Raw genomic sequence first — 21,123 nt, 5'->3', positions numbered from 1 at the left:
GGGTTTTTTTGTGGGGGGGTTTTGTTTTGTTTTTTAGATTTTTTTTTTGAGACAGGGTTTCTCTGTGTAGTCCTGTCTGTCCTCTGTAGACCAGGCTGTCCTTGAACTCAGAAATCTGCCAGCCTCTGCCTCCCGTGGTGGTGCACTGTAGCCTCTCCACCGCCAGCCTGGAACCTGCTGGCTCAGGGGTGGAGTTTCCTGCTCATTCGTTCTGCCACGCCCACTGCTAGACCGTGTCGCTTTGCTGCTTGGAGCCACACATGTGTTCACCCTACTACTGTCTAGCTTCCTCTCTTTTCAGCTCGGAGCTGCCATCTCAGTAAAACCGTTCACGTTGCGGGCTGCTGGCCGGCCCCCAACAGCGCACCACGTGGTAGCCTTTAATCCCAGCACTCGGGAGGCAGAGGCAGGTGGATTTCTGAGTTCCTGGACAGCCTGGTCTACAGAGTGAGTTCCAGGACAGCCAAGGCTACACAGAGAAACCCTGTCTGGAAAAAAACAAAAAAACAAAGAAGCAAACACTTTTCAGAGGCTAGAGAGGAGGTTGGAGAAGTGGCTCCGCAGTTAACCATGTGACTTGGAGGGACCCACTGTTTGTTGGCAAGCAGCTACCTGCTTAGCTTACTCGTCTGGCCTGGTTTTGGTTTTGGTTTTGGGTTTTGTTTTGTTTTGTTTTGTTTTGTTTTTTTGGTTTTTGTTTTTTGGTTTCTTGAGACAGGGTTTCTCTGTACAGTCCTGGCTGTCCTGGAACTCACGCTGTAGACCAGGCTGGCCTCGAACTCAGAAATCCGCCTGCCTCTGTCTCCCAAGTGCTGGGAGTAAAGGCATGCGCCACCATGCCCAGTAGTAGTTTACCATATCTTATACTTCAGGAAGATTTGTATCTTGGGAATTATTTACCCAACCATCTTTCTTTCCATGAAAGAAAGCCGAGACTCTTTATCAAGAACCCTTCATCAAGAACACCCACGAAGTCAGTGACAGCACCAGAATGAGAACCAGGTCTTTGAACTCCAGGGCACATGTCCAGGGTGGCTCCTTATACAGGGCATTCCTTCCCCAAGACCTGGCTAGAAGACCAAAGACTGCCCTGGGTTCCTGGACAGCTCCTTCACCAACCTGCCATGCTCTGAGCACCCAGGCTCAGAGGCTGAAAAAGAGGTTCAGGGAGCAGGTATAATGGTTCCAGCCCTTTTTCAGTTTTTGGATCAGGGTCTTATATGGCCCAAGCTAGTCTCAAACTCACTATATAGTTGAACTCCTATTCTCCTGTCACTGCCTCTGAGTGCTGAAATTACAGATGTGTACCACTATTAATAAGATATAATAAATATCTTATTTTTAACATAAAAGTGTTCTGCTCCTTGCTCTTTGAGAAGGGCAGGAGTATCTGGGGACCATGTGTTTTCTAAGCAGGAGCTCTACCATTGAACCATGTCCTCATCCTATTCACTGTTACTAGCTGCTCTTCTTTGATTAGGGTATTTTGAGGCAGAGTCTTGCTATGTAGCCAAGGCTAGCCAGAACTTTCCCTGTGACCTAGGATAGCCTCAAAAACTTAAAATGCTTGTACTTCAGCTTCTCCAGTGCTAGGATTTCAGGTATACATTACCACACCTAACTCATTGTCCTTTTTTTTTTTTTTCTAATTATCCACAGAGTGTTTTAAAAGATTTATTTATTTTTACTTTATGTGTATGAGTATTTTGCCCAGATGTATTTAAGGGTACTTTGTGCATGCCTGGTGCTCAAGAAAGCTAGCAGAGGGCGCTGGATCCCATGGAACTGGAGTTAGGGAGTGTGATAAGCTGCCACATAGATGTTGGGCATCATATTTAGATCCTCTGGGCATCAGAGCTGCAAGTGCTCGTGACTGCTGAACCATCTCTCTGGTACCTAAAAAACACATATTCTTTAAATTTTTAAATTTTCATACAATATGACAGGTTTTATTATGGTATTTTCATACTTACTATTCTTTAATTGCACCCCTAGGTATATACTCTATAAAAATTCTTGTACTTGTAGAAGATATTTTGTATATTCTTTATCTTTGTCAACTTATAAAATTATTTTTGATATGCAACTGTGGTGATTTGAATGAGAATAGACCATAGGCTTGTATATTGAAATTTGGCTCCCAGTTGGTGGAACTGTTTGGGAAGGATTGGGAGATGTGGCCTTGTTGGAGGACATGAGGACATGTGTCACCACCAGGGGCAGGCTTTAAGGTTTCAAAAACCTGGACCTGGGCCCCCTTTGACTGACTCTCTCTCCCCCCCCCCCACTTGTGCTTGTGAATCATGGAGAGCTCTCAGCTACTGTTCCAGTGCTATGCCTTCCTGCCTGCTGCCATGCTCCCCGCCGTAACAGCCATGAACTCTCTCTGAGACTGGAAGCTGCAAATTTAATACTTCTTTTATAAGATGCTCCGCTCATGGTGTGGTTTTTTTTTTTTTTTATCAGCAATAAAAAAGAAGCTAAGATAACAGATAATAAAAAGAATGATACAGTTCTATATCCAATAAATATTAAGTAATAGGTATGTTATGAGACCCTATAGTATGATTCAAATATTTTGTTCATTGAAGTAAATCTTAACATCACACGAAAATATGGGCACTAGTTATATCTGGTAAATTTCAATTTTGAAATTGTAAATTTCTATAATGTTTCAATACTTTCCAGTAATCTCATTTACTTTATAATCAATAAAACAACAAAGGTTATTCTATGTGCATAAAAAGCTGTCAGGTAGAGAATACCTACTCTGGAAAAAAATGACTTTTTTCTTCTTTGAGACAGTGTTTTTCCCCATAGGCTTGGCTATCTTGGAATTCCATGTAGACCAGGCTAGCTTTGAACTCATAGCAACTGACTTGCCTGCTGAGTCAAAGATGTGTGCCACCATACCTACTCCCACCCCTCTTTTTGAGACAAAGTCTGGACTAGCCTGGAATATATGACTGGCTTTCTAATTCAGTCTACCAAATGCTGGGATTACAGATATGAACCATGCACCTGACATTTTTTTCCTCCCTGTTACAAGTAGAAAAGGTATCCCTACAAGCTATAAAAGAAGGACTTGTAAGTACATACCATAGAAGACTTAAACATAAAAGGACTTCTTAGCTGGGCAGTGGTAGTACAAACCTTTAATCCCAGCACTTGGGAGGTAGAGGCAGATGGAGTTCTGAGTTCAAGGCCAGCCTGGTCTACAGAGTGAGTTCCAGAACAGCCAGGGCTACACAGAGAAACCCTGTCTTGAAAAACCAGAGAGAGAGATCGAGAGAGAGAGAGAAGAGAGAGGAAAGAGAAGAGAGAGAGGGGAGAGAGAGAAGAGAGAGGAGAGATTGAGAGGAGAGAGATTGAGAGGAGAGAGAGAGGAGAGGGAGAGAGGAGAGAGAGAGGGGGAAGGAGAGGAGAGAGAGGGGAGAGAGAGAGGAGAGAGAGGGGAAAGAGGAGAGAGAGAGGAGAGGGGGAGAGAGAGGAGAGAGGGAGGAGAGAAAGAGAGGAGAGAAAGAGGAGAGAGAAGAGAGAGGAGAGAGAGGAAAGAGAAGAGAGAGAGGGGAGAGAGAAAAGAGAGAGGAGAGAGATTGAGAGGAGAGAGAGGGGAAAGAGAGGAGAGAGAGGGGAGAGAGAGGGGAGAGAGAGGAGAGAGAGAGGAGAGAGGGGGAGAGAGAGGAGAGAGGGAGGAGAGAGAGAGAGAGAGGGAGGAGAGAGAGAGAGAGAGGAGAGAGAGAGGAGAGAGGGGGAGAGAGAGGAGAGAGAGAGGAGAGAGGGGGAGAGAGAGGAGAGAGGGAGGAGAGAGAGGGAGGAGAGAGAGAGAGAGGAGAGAGAGAGGAGAGAGGGGGAGAGAGAGGAGAGAGGGAGGGAGGAGAGAGAGAGAGAGAGAGAGAGGAAAAGTCCCTTTACCCTGTAGAAACTGAGCGAATGGTGCTGGATTTGGTCCCACTGGTTTGTCTGTCTTTCCTAAGCAGCATCAAACCAATGGCTCCTGCTACTTCCACCCCCAGCTCCAAAGGTAACCCAGGTCTTTGTCATCTGCCCTTCAATCTTGCAGATCCCCAGCCAACGCCATCTGGTAGTGAAGCCATAGGCTACAAAAGTTCTGCCTTCCCAAATAAAACCCCTGTGAAGTTACAGAAGACACAGAATCCCAGAGCAGGTGCATGGACACAGCAGGGCAAGGGCAGGGATGGGGAAAGCCTGAGATGGTGTTCTGGCCTAGCCCCTGACTTGTCCTTTTTCTGTCTAGCTTCTCCCACCCATCCCCCCAGAGAGGCAGAGCCAGACATGGCGGCCTACACTCGTAATCTTGGCACTCAGGATACAGCAGGAGCGTGGCAAGTTGGAGAGCTGCTTGGGTTATAGAGTAATACCCTCTCAGTTAAAAAAAAAAAAAAAAAAAGAAAAAGAAAAAGGCAAGAAAAAGTCCATTGCATGTGATGGAGGCTCTTTGACAGGCACAGGTATGGAGATGTGTTCTGTTACCAAAGGAAAGTTCAGCTTCTAGGCTCATGCACACATAGTGTGGCTTCCAGTTCAAATAATCCCCTCCATCTTATCTCGGCTCACTTCTGTTTGTTCTCGAGTTTTCAAATTATGGGCTACTTTCGATGCCAACCCTTCCTTATTCCTCTCCCACCTCCACACAAGGGCTCTCTGCTCTGCTCTCGTGGCTTGTGCCTCTTCCCTTATCCAGCTCTCCTGAGGAAAGTTCCCCGCCTATCTGTCTCTCCCACTACAGATGAAGCCTTCTGAGATCAGGGGCTATGCTTGCTTTACCCAACAATGGCTATGTTGATATGAGTCAGAAATGTTACATGGGTGAATAAAATGAAAGGCAGAGAGAGCCAGGGAATGAACCCTCCACTTGTCTAGAGGCAGCATGGTTCTTACCAGGGTTCTGAGCAAAGAAGAGGAGCATAGGCTTTGTTCTCCTTTCCTCCACTTCCCATTTCTCACCCCCTTCCTCACCTTCTCTGAACCTCCATCTCCTGGGATCTGTTTGGAATGAGCTTGAACCCCCTCTACTGGCCAAAACTCAGAACTGCCCCCTCCCCACCCCCTCCACCCAACCCCCGGCCCCAGGAATTCATTCTTCCCTGTGGAAGTTCTTTCTACTTCCTCCACAACTGAGAGACCAGAATATAAGTAGAAAACAAGGATATCCATCCAGCAGACAGGAGGTTTCAGGTCTGACCCCGCACCTCTCCTCCCTCAACACCAGGAGCGCTTACTTGCCTCACCCCCCTCACCTGTGTCTGTTTCCTGAGGTCTCCACACTGTGATGCCAGCTAATTCACAGAGATGTTGATTTCTGGAGCCTTGGGCTGATACATCAGTTCTGACTGTGGGGGAAACATCCAAAAAATTGGGGGTGGGGAGAGACAGACAGACAGACAGACAGACAGACAGACAGACATAAAAGAGACCGAGGGACATCTACAATCAAACAAAGACCAGGGTTGAGAACAGCTCACGGAGCTGTGTGCCTGGCTCTTTCTCTATGAGTTCATAAACCAGAACCCTGACTGTGGAGGAAGATTTCCCTAAACCCATCATTCAGCCTACCTTAATACAAAGACAAGGGGCCTTCAGGTTGAATGGAGATATCAGATTTTAGGGACAGCTCAGGACAAGTCTCTCAACCCCCTCCCCATTCCTGAGAAGGAACTCAGCCTGGAGCTTACATCTTCACTGTCATTTCCACTGAACAAGTGCTCTGGCTCCGACCTGTTCTCGGGGATGGTCTCCTCCTCCTCTGGCATCAGTTCATCCAGCCAGAGGAGTTCCTGTGGTGAGAAGACCCACTCCAGTGCCTTCCGGATGGCCACCAGGCCCAGTAACTGCAGGAACAGAAGCAAGCCCTGGAGCCCTGAGCCACAGCCGGGACGAGCCGTCTCACACTTCCTGTATTTCCACTGAGTGTTAACACAGTTCCATAAAGTAGATCCTTTTTTGTTTGATATTGCTTTGTCTTGAGGATGAGGTTTTAACGTAGCTCAAGTTACCCTTGAACTTGCCTTGTAGCTGAGTATAATCTTGAGCCCCTAATCCTCCACCTCTCAACTGTAAATGCTGGGATTAAAGTGTGCACCATCGGGGCCCAAGGCTGATTGCCTGATTTTTTTTTTCTTCTGAGACATATATATTCTCACTGTGTAGCTAAATGTAGAGCTCTGACTGGCTTGGAACTAGCTTATGTAGAGCAGGCTGAACTTGAAACTTGTGGTGATGCCCCGGCCTTTGCCTCCTGAATGCTGAAATTACAGATGTTCACCACCACCATATCCGCTTTTGATTTTTAAGACAGGATCTCACTTTGAGGTCCAAGCTGGTGTCAAATACAGTGTGATCCTTCTACTTCTGCTTCACAAGGGGTGGGGGGTGTTACAGACAAAAAAAAATGTATTCCTACTGTACATAAAAGGCAATTGAAGCCCCAAAATATTAATACTTCCCTAAGGCCACACACCTGGCATGTAGACCAGATTGGTCCTATTCCAAAGTCTATGGTTCTTAACTCTCCCCTCGGGTAAGCCTCCCCATGTAAGAAAAGTCGGCACTGCCCCTCCAGGACCTCACTTATCTGGGGGAGGGGGGTAAACCAGCCCAAATGAGTTAGGATAGTTGGTGAATCAACTCTCCGAGACTCAGTCCATCTGTAAATATCCCCAGGCATCTTAGGATTTCCAACCAGGGAGAGCCAGGGAAAGGAAGAGAGAAGTGAGAGGTGTTCTTCAGCCACCCTCCCAAGCTCAGAATCTCCCCAAACCACTCAACACCCGCCTCCGAGTTACCATGAGTGGGAAGACAATGGCTGCAGGGGTAGACTTGATTACCCAAAGCAGACCTAGGCAGGCAAGCTGGATGGCTGTGAAGAGGTGAACTCTGCTCAGAGGCACATGCCGCAGGAACAGCATGTCTGGCTGATGTTTCCTCGGCATCAACAATAGCTGCACTCTCTTCACGAACTGAGAGAATGAGGGGAAAAGAAACAGGCTGTTGGGGCAATTTGGAGGGTTTCACCGTTAGTTATAGGAACTGCAGCGGGGAGGGAAGACAGTTCCCTTGGCCTCCCCATCTAGAGCATGGCAGCATAGTTTCTATGGCCAGGAGAAGCAGGGTAACGGATATGACAGGGGCTGGCAAGTGTGGGAATGAGGACTGGGCTTGCTAGCTGATGGTGGTGCACTCACCTGGATGCTGCTGAGCGCGGCTACCCCCATGTACAGGAAGATGCCGTAGAGCACAGGCATCGGGATGAACTAGTAGGAAGGAGAGAGAGAGAGAGAGAGAGAGAGAGAGAGAGAGAGAGAGAGAGAGAGAGAGAGAGAGAGAGCGCACAGGAGCTTAACTTCCAGCCTCCCAGATGCCCCACCTTAGGCCTGCAGACTGGAGCCCGCCAGGCCTTTCTTCTCCTTTCACATTCTGCATGCCTGACTTCATCAAGTTTTTCCATGTCAATCACATGAGGTGAAATTACTATTATTGTCTGCATTTTACAGATGAGAACATTGAGAGACAAAGTAACTTGCCCCTAGTGCTCCAGTTTTTGTCTCCCATCACAGTATTAAGTGTTGGCCTACAACACAACATCCCCCTGCTCTAGCCACCTGGATCCCACCATGGCCTGTCTGAGCCATCACTCTACGTGCTCCCATATACTGTCCTCCCTCCATTCACATGCTGGCATTTGTTTTTTTTATCCTTTCAAAGCCCTTTGCTTTACTGTTTTTTCATCCAAAAATGTTCCTCTTGCCTGGGCATGATGGCACAGAGCTGTGATTCCAACCCTTGGGAGGCAGAGTCAGGAAGATAGCAATACTTTCAAGGCCAGCCTGGGCTATGTAGCAAGTCCAGGCTAGCCAGGGCTACAAAGTGAGATCCTGTCCCAACCAGCCAACCAACCAACCAACCAATGAATCAAATACTCTAAAGGTCTTCTCTGCTTAATCTGAAGTGGCCCTGGCACTGTTTGCAAAATTTTTAAAATATTTATCTACTACTGTTATTCTATGTGAGCCATAGCTTGCCTGTGGAGGTCAAAGGTCAGCTTGTGGGAGTGGGTCTTTTCCTTCCACTGTAGGTTCTAGGGACTGCACTCAGGCCGGTCATCAGTCCTGCCTGGCAAGTGCTTTTGCCCACTGAACCATCTCACCCAGCCGTCCCCAGCTCTCTCCATTGCTTTGTCTGTTTTCATTTCCTCCTAGATACTATCAGCTAAAGTTACCGTATTGCTCTAACTTTTCAAAATCTGTCCTCTCTCCCGGGATGGCAGAGGCATACATATGCTATCACCACTGTATCTCCAGTTTCTGGGACAGTAGTTGGTATAGCATTTATGAGAGTCAACCTACTTAGCAAGTGGTCAATCCTGTCTGTCTGGCTCTCCTCCTGCAATACTCTTACACAGCCTCCGTGACCTTGGCCCTGCCTAACCTCCTGTCTCCTGCCTCCTGCCGGTGACTCTTGTCTGACATTTCTACACCCTCAGTGACTGCTTTGCTGTCTTGACTTGTTGATCTTTTCTATAGCTTTCTTCTATAGTTATGAGTGTGTGTGTGTGTGTGTGTGTGTGTGTGTGTGTGTGAAGTTTCTGATGAAGTTTAGTCTCATATCCCTATTCCATACTCCTCTTCCTCTCTCTTAGGTCCCAAGCACAGTGGGGTACCCAGCAGAGGTTTCACAAGCCTTGAGAAAGAGTAAAGGGTTCTTGCTTCAAAGTTTCTCTGGGATATGGCTCTACACTCGTCTCCAGCTTGTTGGGGGGCTGGGGCAAGGGTGGTGCTAGAACCCCAGGGGATGATAGCATACCCATATCCTACTCTTCTAAACAAAAAGCCCACTGGCCAAGAAGTTAGGTACATTTTTTAAAATTTTTTTTCTACTTTTAGATAAGGTTTCATGTAAATCAAGATTGGCTCAAACCTACTATCTAACTGAGGCTAGCCTTAAACTTGAACACCGAAGTGTTTGAATTGCAAGTATGCAACCACCACACTTTCGTTGTTATTGATACTACAGTGTGTGTGCGTGCGTGTGTGTGTGTGTGTGTGTGTGTGTGTGTGTGTGTGTGTAGCATGGAGGACCCAGGCCCCGTATCAAGCTTCAGGCTTGTCAGCAAAACCCTTTACTTACTGAGACATCTCAGACTCCCCTGGCTTTTTGGTTTCTTTTGATGTGTGTGGGGGGGGTCTCACACTGTAGCCTAAGCTGGCCTGCAACTTATTGTGTATACAAGCAGGTCTCAAAGTTGAAACAAGCCTCCTGCCTCAGCCTCTTGGATTACAGGAATAAACCATCATGCTCTGGAAGTCCGGGTATGTTGTTGTTGTTGTTTTGCCTTGTTTTTTTAATCTGAGAAATGGCTCTCGTGGTGGGCACTTACAAATTACTTTACCTCTTTAACCTCCAGGTTCCTCATTTGTAGAGTATGGGTGTCTCTCAGGGTTAATCAGCACGAAGAGTAATGTAACCATGTGAGAAGAAAACACAGTTCCTGGCACACCGTAAGTGGTCAGCCAGGATCAGTTCTATGGAAACTGCTGCACTGGCCCTGATCCTGGCCAAGCACGTACCTTGAGCACAGGTGCCAGGAAGATGGAGACACCTGTAAGGATGAACACCACCAAGCCTGTCAGCCTCTGTTCCCTGTGGGGAGAAGGAGGAATTAGCTGGGTCTGAGTGTGCTCCTGGAGCACCCAGGCTAGAGACCTTACCAGGCCTGTTACAGATATGGCACCAAGAGAAGAGGAGGGAAACCCTCGATAGGTTACCTGGTGAAGGGCCCTTGCCTGCTGTGAGAAACGGAAAGGAAAAGCAGAGCGTACCAACCCAGGGCCCCTGGCTTCTGCCATCAGTCCAGGCTCACTGTTGCCATGTTTCAGTTTGGTTTGGTTGTTTATTAAATGTTGTATTACATCCTATTTATACTGTGTATGTGCAAGCATGTATGTGAGCATGTGCCTGTCTTGATGTATATGTGACAGAGGACAACTTGCAGGAATCAGTTCTTTCCTTTACCACCCAGGTCCCAGGGATGGAACTCAAGTCATGAGACATGGCTGAAAGTGGTTCTGCCCACTGAGCCACCTCACTAGCCCGTTGGGTTTGTTTGCTTGTTCATTTGATTGTTTTAATGGTTCTGGGATTTGAACCTAGGGCCTCAAATTTCATCCCTAGCTCCATAGTTGTTCTTTATTTTTTTGGTTTGGGGTTTTGGTTGTTTGTTTGTTTGATTGACTGATTGATTGATTTGTTTTATTTTGTTTTGTTGTTGTAGCTCTGGCTGTCTTGGAACTTGCTTTGTAAAGCAGTCGAGCCTCAAACTCACAGAGATCTGCCTCCCTCTTCCTCCAGAGTACAGGATTAAAGGTGTGCACCCTATGCTTCACCGCTGTTTTTAATTTTTTATTTAGATGGAAAATTAACAATTTCTCACTGCCATAAAGACCTATATTTCATAATGTACAAGGTTAGTCAACTTCATTTGCTTTAGGTAGACTGTTTCTAACAATGACAGAGATGGTTTTGTCATGGAGTCCTTTGCCACATCCGTGGTATGCTTCTACATTGAGTGGGGACTGAAAGGTGGTCTCTCCCCTTCTACTTAGCCCTGGTGACCTTCACCCTTACATTTATTATAAGCCACTCACCCATCTCAGAGTACGGAATCCACCGCCCATTTACCCCACCGCAGTTCTTAGGATGTAGAAGCTAAGAATTCAAGCTGCCCAAATAGCTCACATCCCATAACCGTTTTTTGCCACACCCCTCTCACCCCAGCCTACTCATTACAGGCTTCACCTGATGCCCAGGAAGTTGGGGGCTTCTCCAGGGACGCAGGCGTTGCTCTCTCTCCGAAGACTGTCTATGTGGGCCAAGGAGATGACAGTGGCTGAGACGTACCACGGCAGCCCAAGTGCCGATGTGAACAGCATCAAAACAGCCACACAGAAGAGGTCCAGGTGGAAGCCAGCTCCCTTCTGTGGGCAATGGGGGTTGTCTCGAAGCAGGAAGTGGAGTCTGGGGCCCACTGTGGCGATCCTTCCCCGGCAGCCTTACCTGCAGTCTGTATTCTGCACGGTTGAGGATGACTGCTGTGATCTGCTGGTCCATGAAGATAAGGATTGACAGCAGCAGAGCAGGCAATGCAGCGGCCACACTCAGCCACCAGGGGTTAGCTCCAAAAGGGGACACCAGCCAGCCACGCCCAGGGAGTGTAGGCTGAGGGGACATTCCATGAGCAGGGTGGAAATGCCTCCCAGAACACCTCGCCAGCACACCTCAACCACTATCACAGTCTACCACATTCCACACCCTGCCCCCAAAACCTTGGATTCTAGGTGAGAGCACTGTCTCTCTCCCTTTCTCTCTCTCCCTTTCTCTCTCTCTCTCTCTCTCTCTCTCTCTCTCTCTCTCTCTCTCAGAGACCCATAGAGACACACACACACACTACTCTCCTTCAGTGTATACCAGTGCCTTAAAAGAGAGCAGAAAGAAGGACTCTGGACTTTGGTGGTGGTGGTAAGGAGAACTCTCTCTGTCTCTGTCTCTGTCTCTGTCTCTGTCTCTGTCTCTGTCTCTGTCTCTGTCTCTCTTTCTTTCCCCACTCCCGCACCGGGGAAGACGAGTTGGTGAATTAAACCTGCACATACTGCTTTGTACTTATTCAGAGCCTTCCTCATTAGGCTCCCCCTCCCTGCCCCCACACCCAGTCTAGGGCAGCTCAGGTTCAGACCTGTCTCAGACTGGGGCAGGGCTAGGTGTGTCTGTGTCTGCTCTGATTTATAAGCGTCTGTGGTGGGGAGGGGGCCCACGTGGTTGGCTGGGGTTCTGAGCTCTAAAGCCACCCCTGGAGAGCCCCCATTGCTGTTCTGCCCCACAGTAGGCGCTCCAGCTTTACTGTATCCGAGTTGGTAGTGAGGAGTGTAAAGAAGAGTAGGGTGCGGGGAAGAAGGTAGGCCCAGTGGCAGGGAGAAGCAGTAAGAGCAGCATTTACTCAGGATGTGGTATGTGACAGGCACTGTAGTAACTATTTACACCATGATATGTAACCCCCCAAAAAACCTATGGGAGAACTGCTATTGATTATTCCATTTTAGAGACTAAGGTAGTCTCAGGAGAGGTATGGCGATGCACGTCTGTAACTACAGCACATGAGGGGTTAAAGCAGGAGGATGATGAGTTCGAGGCCAGCCTCAGCTGTGTTTGGAGTTTGAGGTTAACCTGAACTACTGTGACACTCTGCCTTTTAAAAAGGAGATGCCTAGAGCAAGACCTGCTGCCTGGAGCCTGCCCTCCAACACCTACTCTATAATAATTGCTACTGTGTACAGCATTCCTCATTCATGGATGTGTCTGTTGAAATACCTCATTTTATCACTCAGAGACTCTGTGAGGCCATTGTTGTTACTGGCTCTCTCATGAGTGACGGAAGAAGCTCAGAGGGAAGGAAGTATGGGATATATGAATCTTCTTACTACTCCAAGTTTCTGGCCCCCACTTCCTCTTCCCCCTCTCATCCTGTCCGGCTCTCACCTTGAATTCTGTGGGCACCAAGAGCTTCGGTGTGGCTAGGCCCAGGAAGGCATCAAGGCCACAGCCCAGCAGGATGGCCAGGACTGAGGAAAAGTCGCCCAACACCTTGCGCACCTGGCCATAGAGTGGACGCTTTAGTCTGGGTCTGCCATCCCGTTTCTATTTTACCCTTTCCCATTTGTAGACAAGATCCAGGGCCAAAACCAGACTTTTCACGCAGGAAGGAAAAATGACACTTACCACAGAGGGGAAAGGAAAAATGACACTTACCACAGAGGGGAAGAAGCGGCTGTTCTTTACGTGCTTGAGAGCAATGGCACAAAGGAAAGAAGTAAAGAAGAGGAGAAGGGAGAAGAAGGCGATATCTGGCATGGTGTGACAGCTGGGGCCTCGAAGGTGACCTCCTTGCTGGATGCACTCAGATGGAGGCAGGAAAGAAGCATTGACCAGACCTGACTGATGAACAGAGGAGTGGTCAAGTGTGGGACAATGGGCAACAGACATGTCCCACTCTCTTGAACCCACCTCAGAGGAAGGGGAACCCACAGAGACATCAGGGACTCAGGATGGGCCATAGGCTAAATCAAAGTAACCAGGGAAGCTTTCTTCCCTTTAAGGGTGGGGAGAGCCGAAGAGCACCACCTCTGTTCTTTCTCAGACCCTTTTAGGAGCAAGCTCTCACCACACTTAAGATGTCCTCTGTGTCTTTGAGCTTTGCACTCGTCCATTCAGACGCGTTTCCTGGGAGGCAGAAAGTGCAGGCATGAGCCCTCCTTCCCAGAGACACTCTTCTCCACCTCAACTCGAAAAGGTCTTAATTCTGATCTCACGTCTGCTTCTGCCACACTTGAGTGTGTTCTCAGCTTACTATTCTCTATCCTCATGGCCTCAGTGTCTCTGCCCGTCTGTGTGTGGAACACAAAACTGAGCATCAAATATCGACTGAATTCTTGAGCTCACAAATCTGTATGTACCAGAGGAAGAACTGGTCTTGTTCAGGACTAGTAGAATCAGGCACACGCCAAACAAAGACATGTTTTTAGCTAGGTACTTGGTGGCTCCTGCTTATATCCCCAACAGTTGGTGATGGAGGCGGGAAGATCAGATCAAGGTCATCTTCGGTTACATAGTGAGCTGGAGACCGTATTACGTACACCACACGAGACCCCGTCTCACCCAGGACCACCACCACCTGCAAAGGACACTTTCCCCCATTCCCAGTGCTGCCCTCCATGTGAGGGATCTATGCCGGTGTCACACTCCAAACCTGTCCACGTGGTTATCTGTCCTCACCCTATGAGTTGTTTGGTGAGTTTAGGAAATGAAGCAAGGCATACCTAGTCCTGCCTTTTCCTCTCCCTTTTCTCTAGAGTAAGCGGCCTTGTTGGTGTACTTAGGTTTGCTCTTCTGATGCAAGGAAGTCCCCCCGCCCAATCCAAATGCTACCATTCTTGGTCGGGGACACCTGATTGTGGCTTCACCCTTAGGAAGCCCACCAACCCACACTCTTCTGTCAGGGCTGTCAGAAATAAAGATAGGGCTGGTGAGATGGCTCAGTGGGTAAGAGCACCCGACTACTCTTCCAAAGGTCCAGAGTTCAAATCCCAGCAACCACATGGTGGCTCACAACCATCTGTAATGAAATCTGACTCCCTCTTCTGGAGTGTCTGAAGACAGTGACAGTGTACTTACATATAATGAATAAATAAATAAATAAATAAAATCTAAAAAAAAAAAAAGAAATATAATCCCGGGCTGTCCCAAAAATTTCTTTTGTAACTGATCCAGAACCAGAAGTGAGACTGTAGGCTACTGGATAAGCACTGAGAATCTTTCTGAACTTAGTCCATTCCCTACATCTTTCCTCACCTGGCCAAGGAAACCAGTTCCCCTCACCTACCTCCTGTGCCTGGGTATTGACAGAAGCAACCATAGGCAGAAGATCCTGGCCTTTGGATTGGATAGGCACGGATCAAATTCAGCATCTTCCCTACGGCATCATAGATGAAGATGAGGCTAATGAGGGCACAGAATCCTTCCTCTGTGAATCTGGTGAAGTAGCGCACCAGCAAGCTGGCCTCCGTAGCCACCAGTGCCAGGCAAAATGCGGCCACCCAGATGCCAACCCACAGGCGGAAGGGCAGGTAATCCAGGCTGTAATCTCTGTGAGAGTGAGAGACAGTCAGGGCTGTCTTCCTTACTTAACTCAAGTGCCCCTCAAGCCAGAGACAGTCCCACCTCTCTCTTCACCCAGTTAAGGACCAATGGAGGATGTACCCACCAACAGGCTAGGGAGGTGAGAGAGGTCTCCTACCTGCTAAAAGAGAAGAGTAGGCGCTCAAATACCAGCACTGGCCCCGTGCTGCTAAGGATAGTGAGGGGCTGGCCCGCCATTAGGCAGAAGGCAGCTCCAGCCACCGCCGTGCCCAGGAAACTCTCCAGCACTCCCTGGAAGTGGACAGACCTCTTCATGGGATCCAGGCATCACAACATAGGAGCCCAAGCTTCTGTGGAGCCTCAGCCCCACTCACAGTTCCAAGAGGTCAGGCAAAGGGGGACACCAAAGTTTATGCCAATCCCATCAGACAAACCCACATACCTGGGCACCTTCAGTGGCATCTCCCAGAAGACCCCCAAAAGTGATGGCGTTTGTGACTGTGGCCAGGTAAATGTAGAACACAGCTGAGAGACACTGGGGGTGTAGGGCATCCAGGAAATCACTGGTGTACCAACATGCCTTCCGGCGCACGTCCTGAATAAGACCCCCAAAGAGCCTCCCGCCCGTGGGTCATCAGTGATCCAGGTTTCCACACCCCACACCTGCATCCTCCCGCACTGCCTGCCCATTTTGATGTCTCTGTAACTCTTCCACAGGATCCCAACCCTTGTTCCCACCCAGCTGCCCTCACCTGCCTGTCCTTTGCAATTCTGGGATGGGTGTGTGCGGTCCGTGATGATGCTTGTCTTCTGCTAGGGCACCATTCTGGCGGGAGAGGCTGGTGACCTCCTGCAGTTTCGAGGGGAGTCTGGGCAGAATAGGAGCCTCAGATGGGCTACCAGCCAACCTGAGATTTGACTTAGAGTACACGGCACCCCGCCCCCTGGAGGCTACGGAGGTGGCGGCGGCGGCGGCTGAGGACTCCTTCAAACTGATAAAAAGTTAGATCCCACCCTGTGAATGCCAAGCTTAGCTGGGGAGCGTGGTAGACCCATAATCAAGGAGAAGATCTGCGTGGAATTAAGCCCCCCAGGTACCTTTTGTGCTGAGACGGTAGGTATTTTGGTGGGGGAATCCGGGCTGTCCGGTCCCACCGGCCCGGGGGTAGAGCTGTCACCTCCTGCAGGAAGGCATCCAGGGCTGCCAGAAGGTCACGAAGATGGCTTGCCCGACGAACTGACCACTGGAATTGCTGCATTTAAGGTCACAGAATGGATGGGAAGTGCATATTAGGGACTCTTCCATGTGTGTTCACTTGTATTTTCTCAAAGCCATCCTCACACAGGCTACAAGCAGACAAATCATGATTTACTTACAAGTCCATCCATCCATCTATCCATCCATTCATTCAATTTGTGCCTATGTGTGTCTACCTTGGGCCAGCAATGAACTGGAAACTTCAGCCCCCATGGTACAAGAACAAAGCCACACTCTACCTCACTGTTATTCCTGATCACATACACAAAGTCCATACACATGTTCCACACATGCACACACATACACAGAGGAAACCCTGGCCCACTCACCGGGTCACTGAGGAGGACAGCAGCTGCCCGTCCCATCTCATGATAGCTCCTTCCCAGGGTGGGAGGACCCAAGAGGAGGCAGAAAAATCTGAGGAAGGAATTGGGGCGGGAGGGGGGGTTTGGGGTGGCAGGAGCTCCAGGCTGCTTTCTCATAGGACAGCACAGCCTGCTGGTAACAGCAGCCTCTAACTTGACACTTAGCTCTGCTCAAGGACACACCAGCTCTGCAGAATGACCTCTGGGGAGCATTTCCTAGACACTCTTGGGGAACTGTATCTAAAGACCCCACCCTCCTCAGCAGAGGCCCTTCTTCTGGGCCCCAGAGCTCTGACTGGGTCACCTCACCTGCTGGGCAAGATCACCTCTGTAAGAGGCTCCAGCACTATAGGATTCCGCAGTCTTACGAAGGCCCCTAGTGGCTGTTCCAGGAAGCCCAGCTCTCCTGCCAACACTGCCGCTGCCTCAGCTCCCGCGGGCAGCTTCTGTCTCAAAGGGTTCCGGTGCTGGGTGGCAGAGCATGAGAGGTTATTTAGGGAGGAGGAGGCTGGCAGAAACTCAACAGGGGGGGGGCTGGCGGAGGGTGGGTGTCTGTTCATCTCTGATCTTCCTCCCAGCCTTTCCCAAGGAAGGGCCACAGACCTTCAGTGGGGCGTCCTCATCACGAGAAGCCTTTCTGAAAGCACTGGACTCTGCAAGTCAGGCATACATCGTGGTTAAGAGCGTACACTTTAGAGGCAGGCCCACCAGGGCTTCCTAACTAGGGGATAGCTGTACTACACTTCTCCATGGAAACTAAAGATTAGATGAGAAAATGCGGCATGTAGAACTCCCAGCACGGTGCCTGTCAAATACAGCCCATGGGAGAGCCCTGGCTGTTAAGTCCCTGGCACTCCCTCTCCTCTGCCCTCACCGTAACCACCAGTTTTCTCTTGCCCTGAGGACTGAGCCAAGAAAACGTAGATGATCCCTGGGACCCTCCTACCCCAGAATCTTGATCCTAGGCCCAAAGAGGGATCTCTCACCTCTGCAGGGCCTGATGCCCATGGTCCGGATGTGGTGCTGGGGTCTCTGCAGGAGCAACGCCTGAAGCTGTCCTCTCAGTTCCGGGCTCAGTGACTCCCCACTGACTACCTGCTCTGGAGAACAGACGTGAAGTTCAACCCCCACCCCTGAGCCCTCTCTGTCCTCCCATTGGCTCCCTTCCTTGCTTCTCATTCCATGTATCTTTCCCCGAATCAGTCTCAGAAATACAAGGGTCAGTGACCTCCCCCCACCCCACCCCACCCCCACCCCCACCACACACACTCTGTTGTTTTGAGACAAGGTCTTACTACATAGACCATGCTGCCCAATTTTCAGCGGTCCTCCTGCCTCCACCTGTCACATGCTGAGATTACAGACGTGTGCCACAACGCCCAGCTGCCTTACCATCACTATCTCTGAGACAGAACTGGGCAGTCCCTGGGGTAGGATGGGGTGGGACAGACTCTGGAAGATTCTAAGACTTTTGGGGGAAATTCCCAGGAAATGGAATGTTCTCCTCAGCCTACCCACAAGCTCCAGGAGGCTCTGAGCCTGACAGTCTAGCAGGACAATGCCCTCGGCCAACAGACTTCGAAGCTTCTGGAGGCTGGGGAGTTCCAGGGTAGGCACATGAGGAGCACTCCACCGGCCCGCACCCATGTCTAGCTTTTCCTCGAACAGCAGCCACCTGTGATGAAGGGATAGGCGGTGTTATTGGGAGACTCTCGCCCATGTCTGGGACACAGGTAGGGCAGTGTGACTGCCTTTGACCCAGTGATGCAGAGGCCCTCCTTCCCTGAGCAGTCAGCCATTCCTCGTTAGGTCTCAGAGAGCTCATATTGTAGGGGAAACTGAGTCTCATGGCAAGAACACAAAGGAAAAGTCCTAATTTGAGGCAGGAAGGAAGCTATAGAACTAACCAGGACCCACTTACCTGCCTGTCTCTCGCCACTCCAGTGCCTGGGGCCAACCCAGCAGCTCGTTTAGTTGAATGAAGAGCAGAGGGTCCTTAGACCCCTGAGATTCCCCAATGTGTATGCCTGAGGGTCTATTAAGGCCAGGGCCAGGGCCTAGGCCACTGTCCGGTTCCTCTGAGCGAGCATTTTCATGAGCATCAGAGCTTTCAAAATCCCCCTGGCCTGGCAGCTTCATCCTGGAAAGACTTGCACAAATCTTGGGAGCTGTGTATCCTAGGGGCCCTCTGGCTGGCTGCATTTATTTATACCCATGTCTACAGCATAAGCAAAGCAAAGCCTGCTGGCTCCAGAAAAGGCCAGACTTCTCTAGTTGGCCTCTGACCCCCTGCTGGCCTGTTTGTAAAACTAATCCGGCCTTTCCTAGACCTTTCAGAAGTCCCCAACTTGTGTGTGTGTGCATCAAGTCTGACCTCGCTATGTTTTGTGTAAACAGACAGGAGTAACTGATACCCACCCCAGATCCCGTTGCTCTTGGTCGTCCTGTGTCAAATATTAACACCACAAATCCAGGACTGTTTGGTTATCAACAATATAGCCTAGGGGCCACAGAGACACATTTTGGACAAACAAGGAACTAATAAATAACTAGGCTCGTGGAACCTAGGCAGGAAAAGGGAGACAGAAGAAGGTAGAGGCCCCACCTGTTAAATGGACTAATTTTGGAAAGTGGAGACAGGTCATGGAGAACACAAAACTTCTACCTTAAAGTCTTCTGCTCAGTGTCTGGAAACCCCAACTTAGCCATGTGCCCCTTTAACTGAAGGTGGTAGAGGGGTGTGTGTGAGAGAGAGGGGGGGGAGGGACAGGGAGAGGGAGAGGGAGAAAGGGAAAGGGAGAGAGAGACAGAGAGAGAGAGGGAGAGAGGAAGAGGGGGAGAGGGAGAGATAAAGAGGGAGAGGGGGAGAGGGAGGGAGAGAGTGGGGGAGAGAGGGAGAGGAGAGAAAGAGGGAGAGGAAGAGGGGGGGAGAGGGAGAGAGAGAGGGAGGGGGAGAGAGGGAGAAGGAGAAAGGGAAAGGGAGAGAGAGAGAGGGAGAGAGGAAGAGGGGGAAAGGGAGAGATAAAGAGGGAGGGGGGAGGGGGAGAGAGAGGGAGAGGGAGGGGGAGAGAGGGAGAGAGGGAGAGGAGGAGAGGGAGAGAAAAAAGGAGAGGGATAGGAGAGGGAGAGGGAGAGGGAGAGGGAGAGGGAGAGAGAGAGAGAGAGATCCTGGAACCAGAAGAGAATGTGGCCCTTTATCAAAATCTTTTTTTTTTGTTTGTTTTTTTGTTTTGTTTTGCTTTTTTTTTTTTTTTTTTTTTTTTGGTTTTTCGAGACAGGGTTTCTCTTTATAGCTCTGGCTGTCCTGGAGCTCACTTTGTAGACCAGGCTGGCCTCGAACTCAGAAATCCGCCTGCCTCTGCCTCCCGAGTGCTGGGATTAAAGGCGTGCGCCACCACGCCCGGCTTTGTTTTGTTTTTCAAGTCAGGGTTTCTCTGTGTAGCCCTGGCTGTCTTGAAACTCATTCTTTAGACCAGGCTGGCCTCGAACTCAGCCTTTATCAAATTCTATTGAACCCACCTTGCAAACTTACCCAGAATACCCAGAATGCACCTCATTCCCCAGCTTCAGTGTTACTCCCTTGATCTAAGCCACCTGAATTATTTTGGCAGCCCACAAGGCTGTTACAATAATCTCGCTGGCTTTGACTCTTCCTCCTTCCCCAAAGTTCATCTTCCATATAGCAGCCATAAGGATTCCTCTCTCTCTCTCTCTCTCTCTCTCTCTCTCTCTCTCTCTTTCTCTCTCTCTCTCTCTCTCTCTTGAGATAGGATCTCATCACTAAGTATCCCTGGCTGGCCTGGAATTTGTCACAAAGACTAGGCTGGTCTTGAGTTCTTAGAGATCTGCCTGTCTCTGCCTCCTGCCTGCTAGACTTAAAGGCATGTGCCACTACCCCTAGCAAAGGGTTCTTTAAAAGAGAACCTTTTTTTAGGTTTAGAGAGGTGGCTGAGTGGTTAAGAACACTTGCTGCTCATTTGGAAGCCCCTGGTTTGATTCCCAGCACCGACATGGCAGCTCAACAGTCTGCAACTCTAGTCACAGGGAATGTGACACCCCTTCCTCTGGTCTCCTTAGGCACAAGGCACACACATGACAGACAGACATATACGTAGGAGAAACACTCATATAAACACACACACACACACACACACACACACACACACACACACACACACGATCTAACCTGAACCTGGTGGCACAGGTTTGTAATCTCAACTGCTTGGGAGACTGCAGCACTAAATATTCTCTCTCTCTCTCTCTCTCTCTCTCTCTCTCTCACACACACACACACACACACACACACACACACACACACACACTAATGGACTATGCCTCGAGTCCAACCCCTTCTGACTTACATAGAAGTAAGGGCACTCCCTTCTCCCGCTGTAAACCTACAAAAGGTCTCCTCCTCCAAGACAAAATTCCATGGATAAGAAAGAGGAAGACATCAGCACACCCTCTCCCTAAGTAGAGGGCCTGAGTATCTAGGGAATACCTCAGACTGCCTAGCTGGCATCTCTTGCTCCTGGTGACAGCACCAGCCCACCCTCTGAACACATCTCTACCCTTCCTTCGCCACCTTCTTTCTAGCTCCCAACTCCCTTCTATATAATGAAAAAGGCCTGAGGGGCTTTGCTGTTCTCTGCAAGGAACACTTTCTCCCTGGGTTTTCACACACCTGGATCCTCATACCCAGGTTTCATCTCAAATATGGTTTCCTCAAGGACCCTTTCCTCTGCGCTCATTCTATGACATTTCTGTTTTGTTTTGGTTTTTACCTAGTAATTA

The 21,123-nt window shown here is 49.4% G+C and overlaps 1 protein-coding gene across 3 annotated transcripts; it reads right to left on the bottom strand.

The window, feature by feature from the left end:
• Positions 1–1,672: 1,672 nt before the first annotated feature.
• Positions 1,673–18,494, bottom strand: Slc4a9 (solute carrier family 4 member 9). 3 transcript variants are annotated; one of them, XM_029472284.2, is made up of 22 exons: positions 18,251–18,494; positions 17,844–18,004; positions 17,316–17,429; positions 16,933–16,982; positions 16,639–16,796; positions 16,294–16,381; positions 15,805–15,959; positions 15,459–15,575; positions 15,149–15,323; positions 14,864–14,997; positions 14,450–14,712; positions 13,232–13,290; positions 12,820–13,005; positions 12,550–12,663; positions 11,074–11,235; positions 10,816–10,994; positions 9,588–9,660; positions 7,206–7,274; positions 6,807–6,980; positions 5,697–5,798; positions 5,262–5,354; positions 1,673–1,896 (listed from the first exon to the last, which is right to left on the bottom strand). In XM_029472284.2, exons 1-21 carry the CDS (start codon positions 18,466–18,468, stop codon positions 5,301–5,303), a joined length of 2,805 nt encoding a protein of 934 aa, XP_029328144.1. In that variant the 5' UTR covers positions 18,469–18,494; the 3' UTR covers positions 1,673–1,896; positions 5,262–5,300. The 3 variants fall into 3 exon arrangements, with proteins under 3 accessions (XP_029328144.1, XP_029328143.1, XP_021006050.1); XM_029472283.2 differs by having other exon boundaries at positions 5,697–5,852; positions 6,849–6,980; XM_021150391.3 differs by having other exon boundaries at positions 1,674–1,896; positions 5,697–5,852.
• Positions 18,495–21,123: the final 2,629 nt, after the last annotated feature.

Source organism: Mus caroli, unplaced genomic scaffold (genome assembly GCF_978045245.1).
Source record: "Mus caroli unplaced genomic scaffold, Mus_caroli_1 scaffold_19, whole genome shotgun sequence".
NCBI lineage: Eukaryota > Metazoa > Chordata > Mammalia > Rodentia > Muridae > Mus > Mus caroli.
Note: the sequence above shows the minus strand (reverse complement) of the source record. Positions and strands in the feature narration are given on the sequence as shown.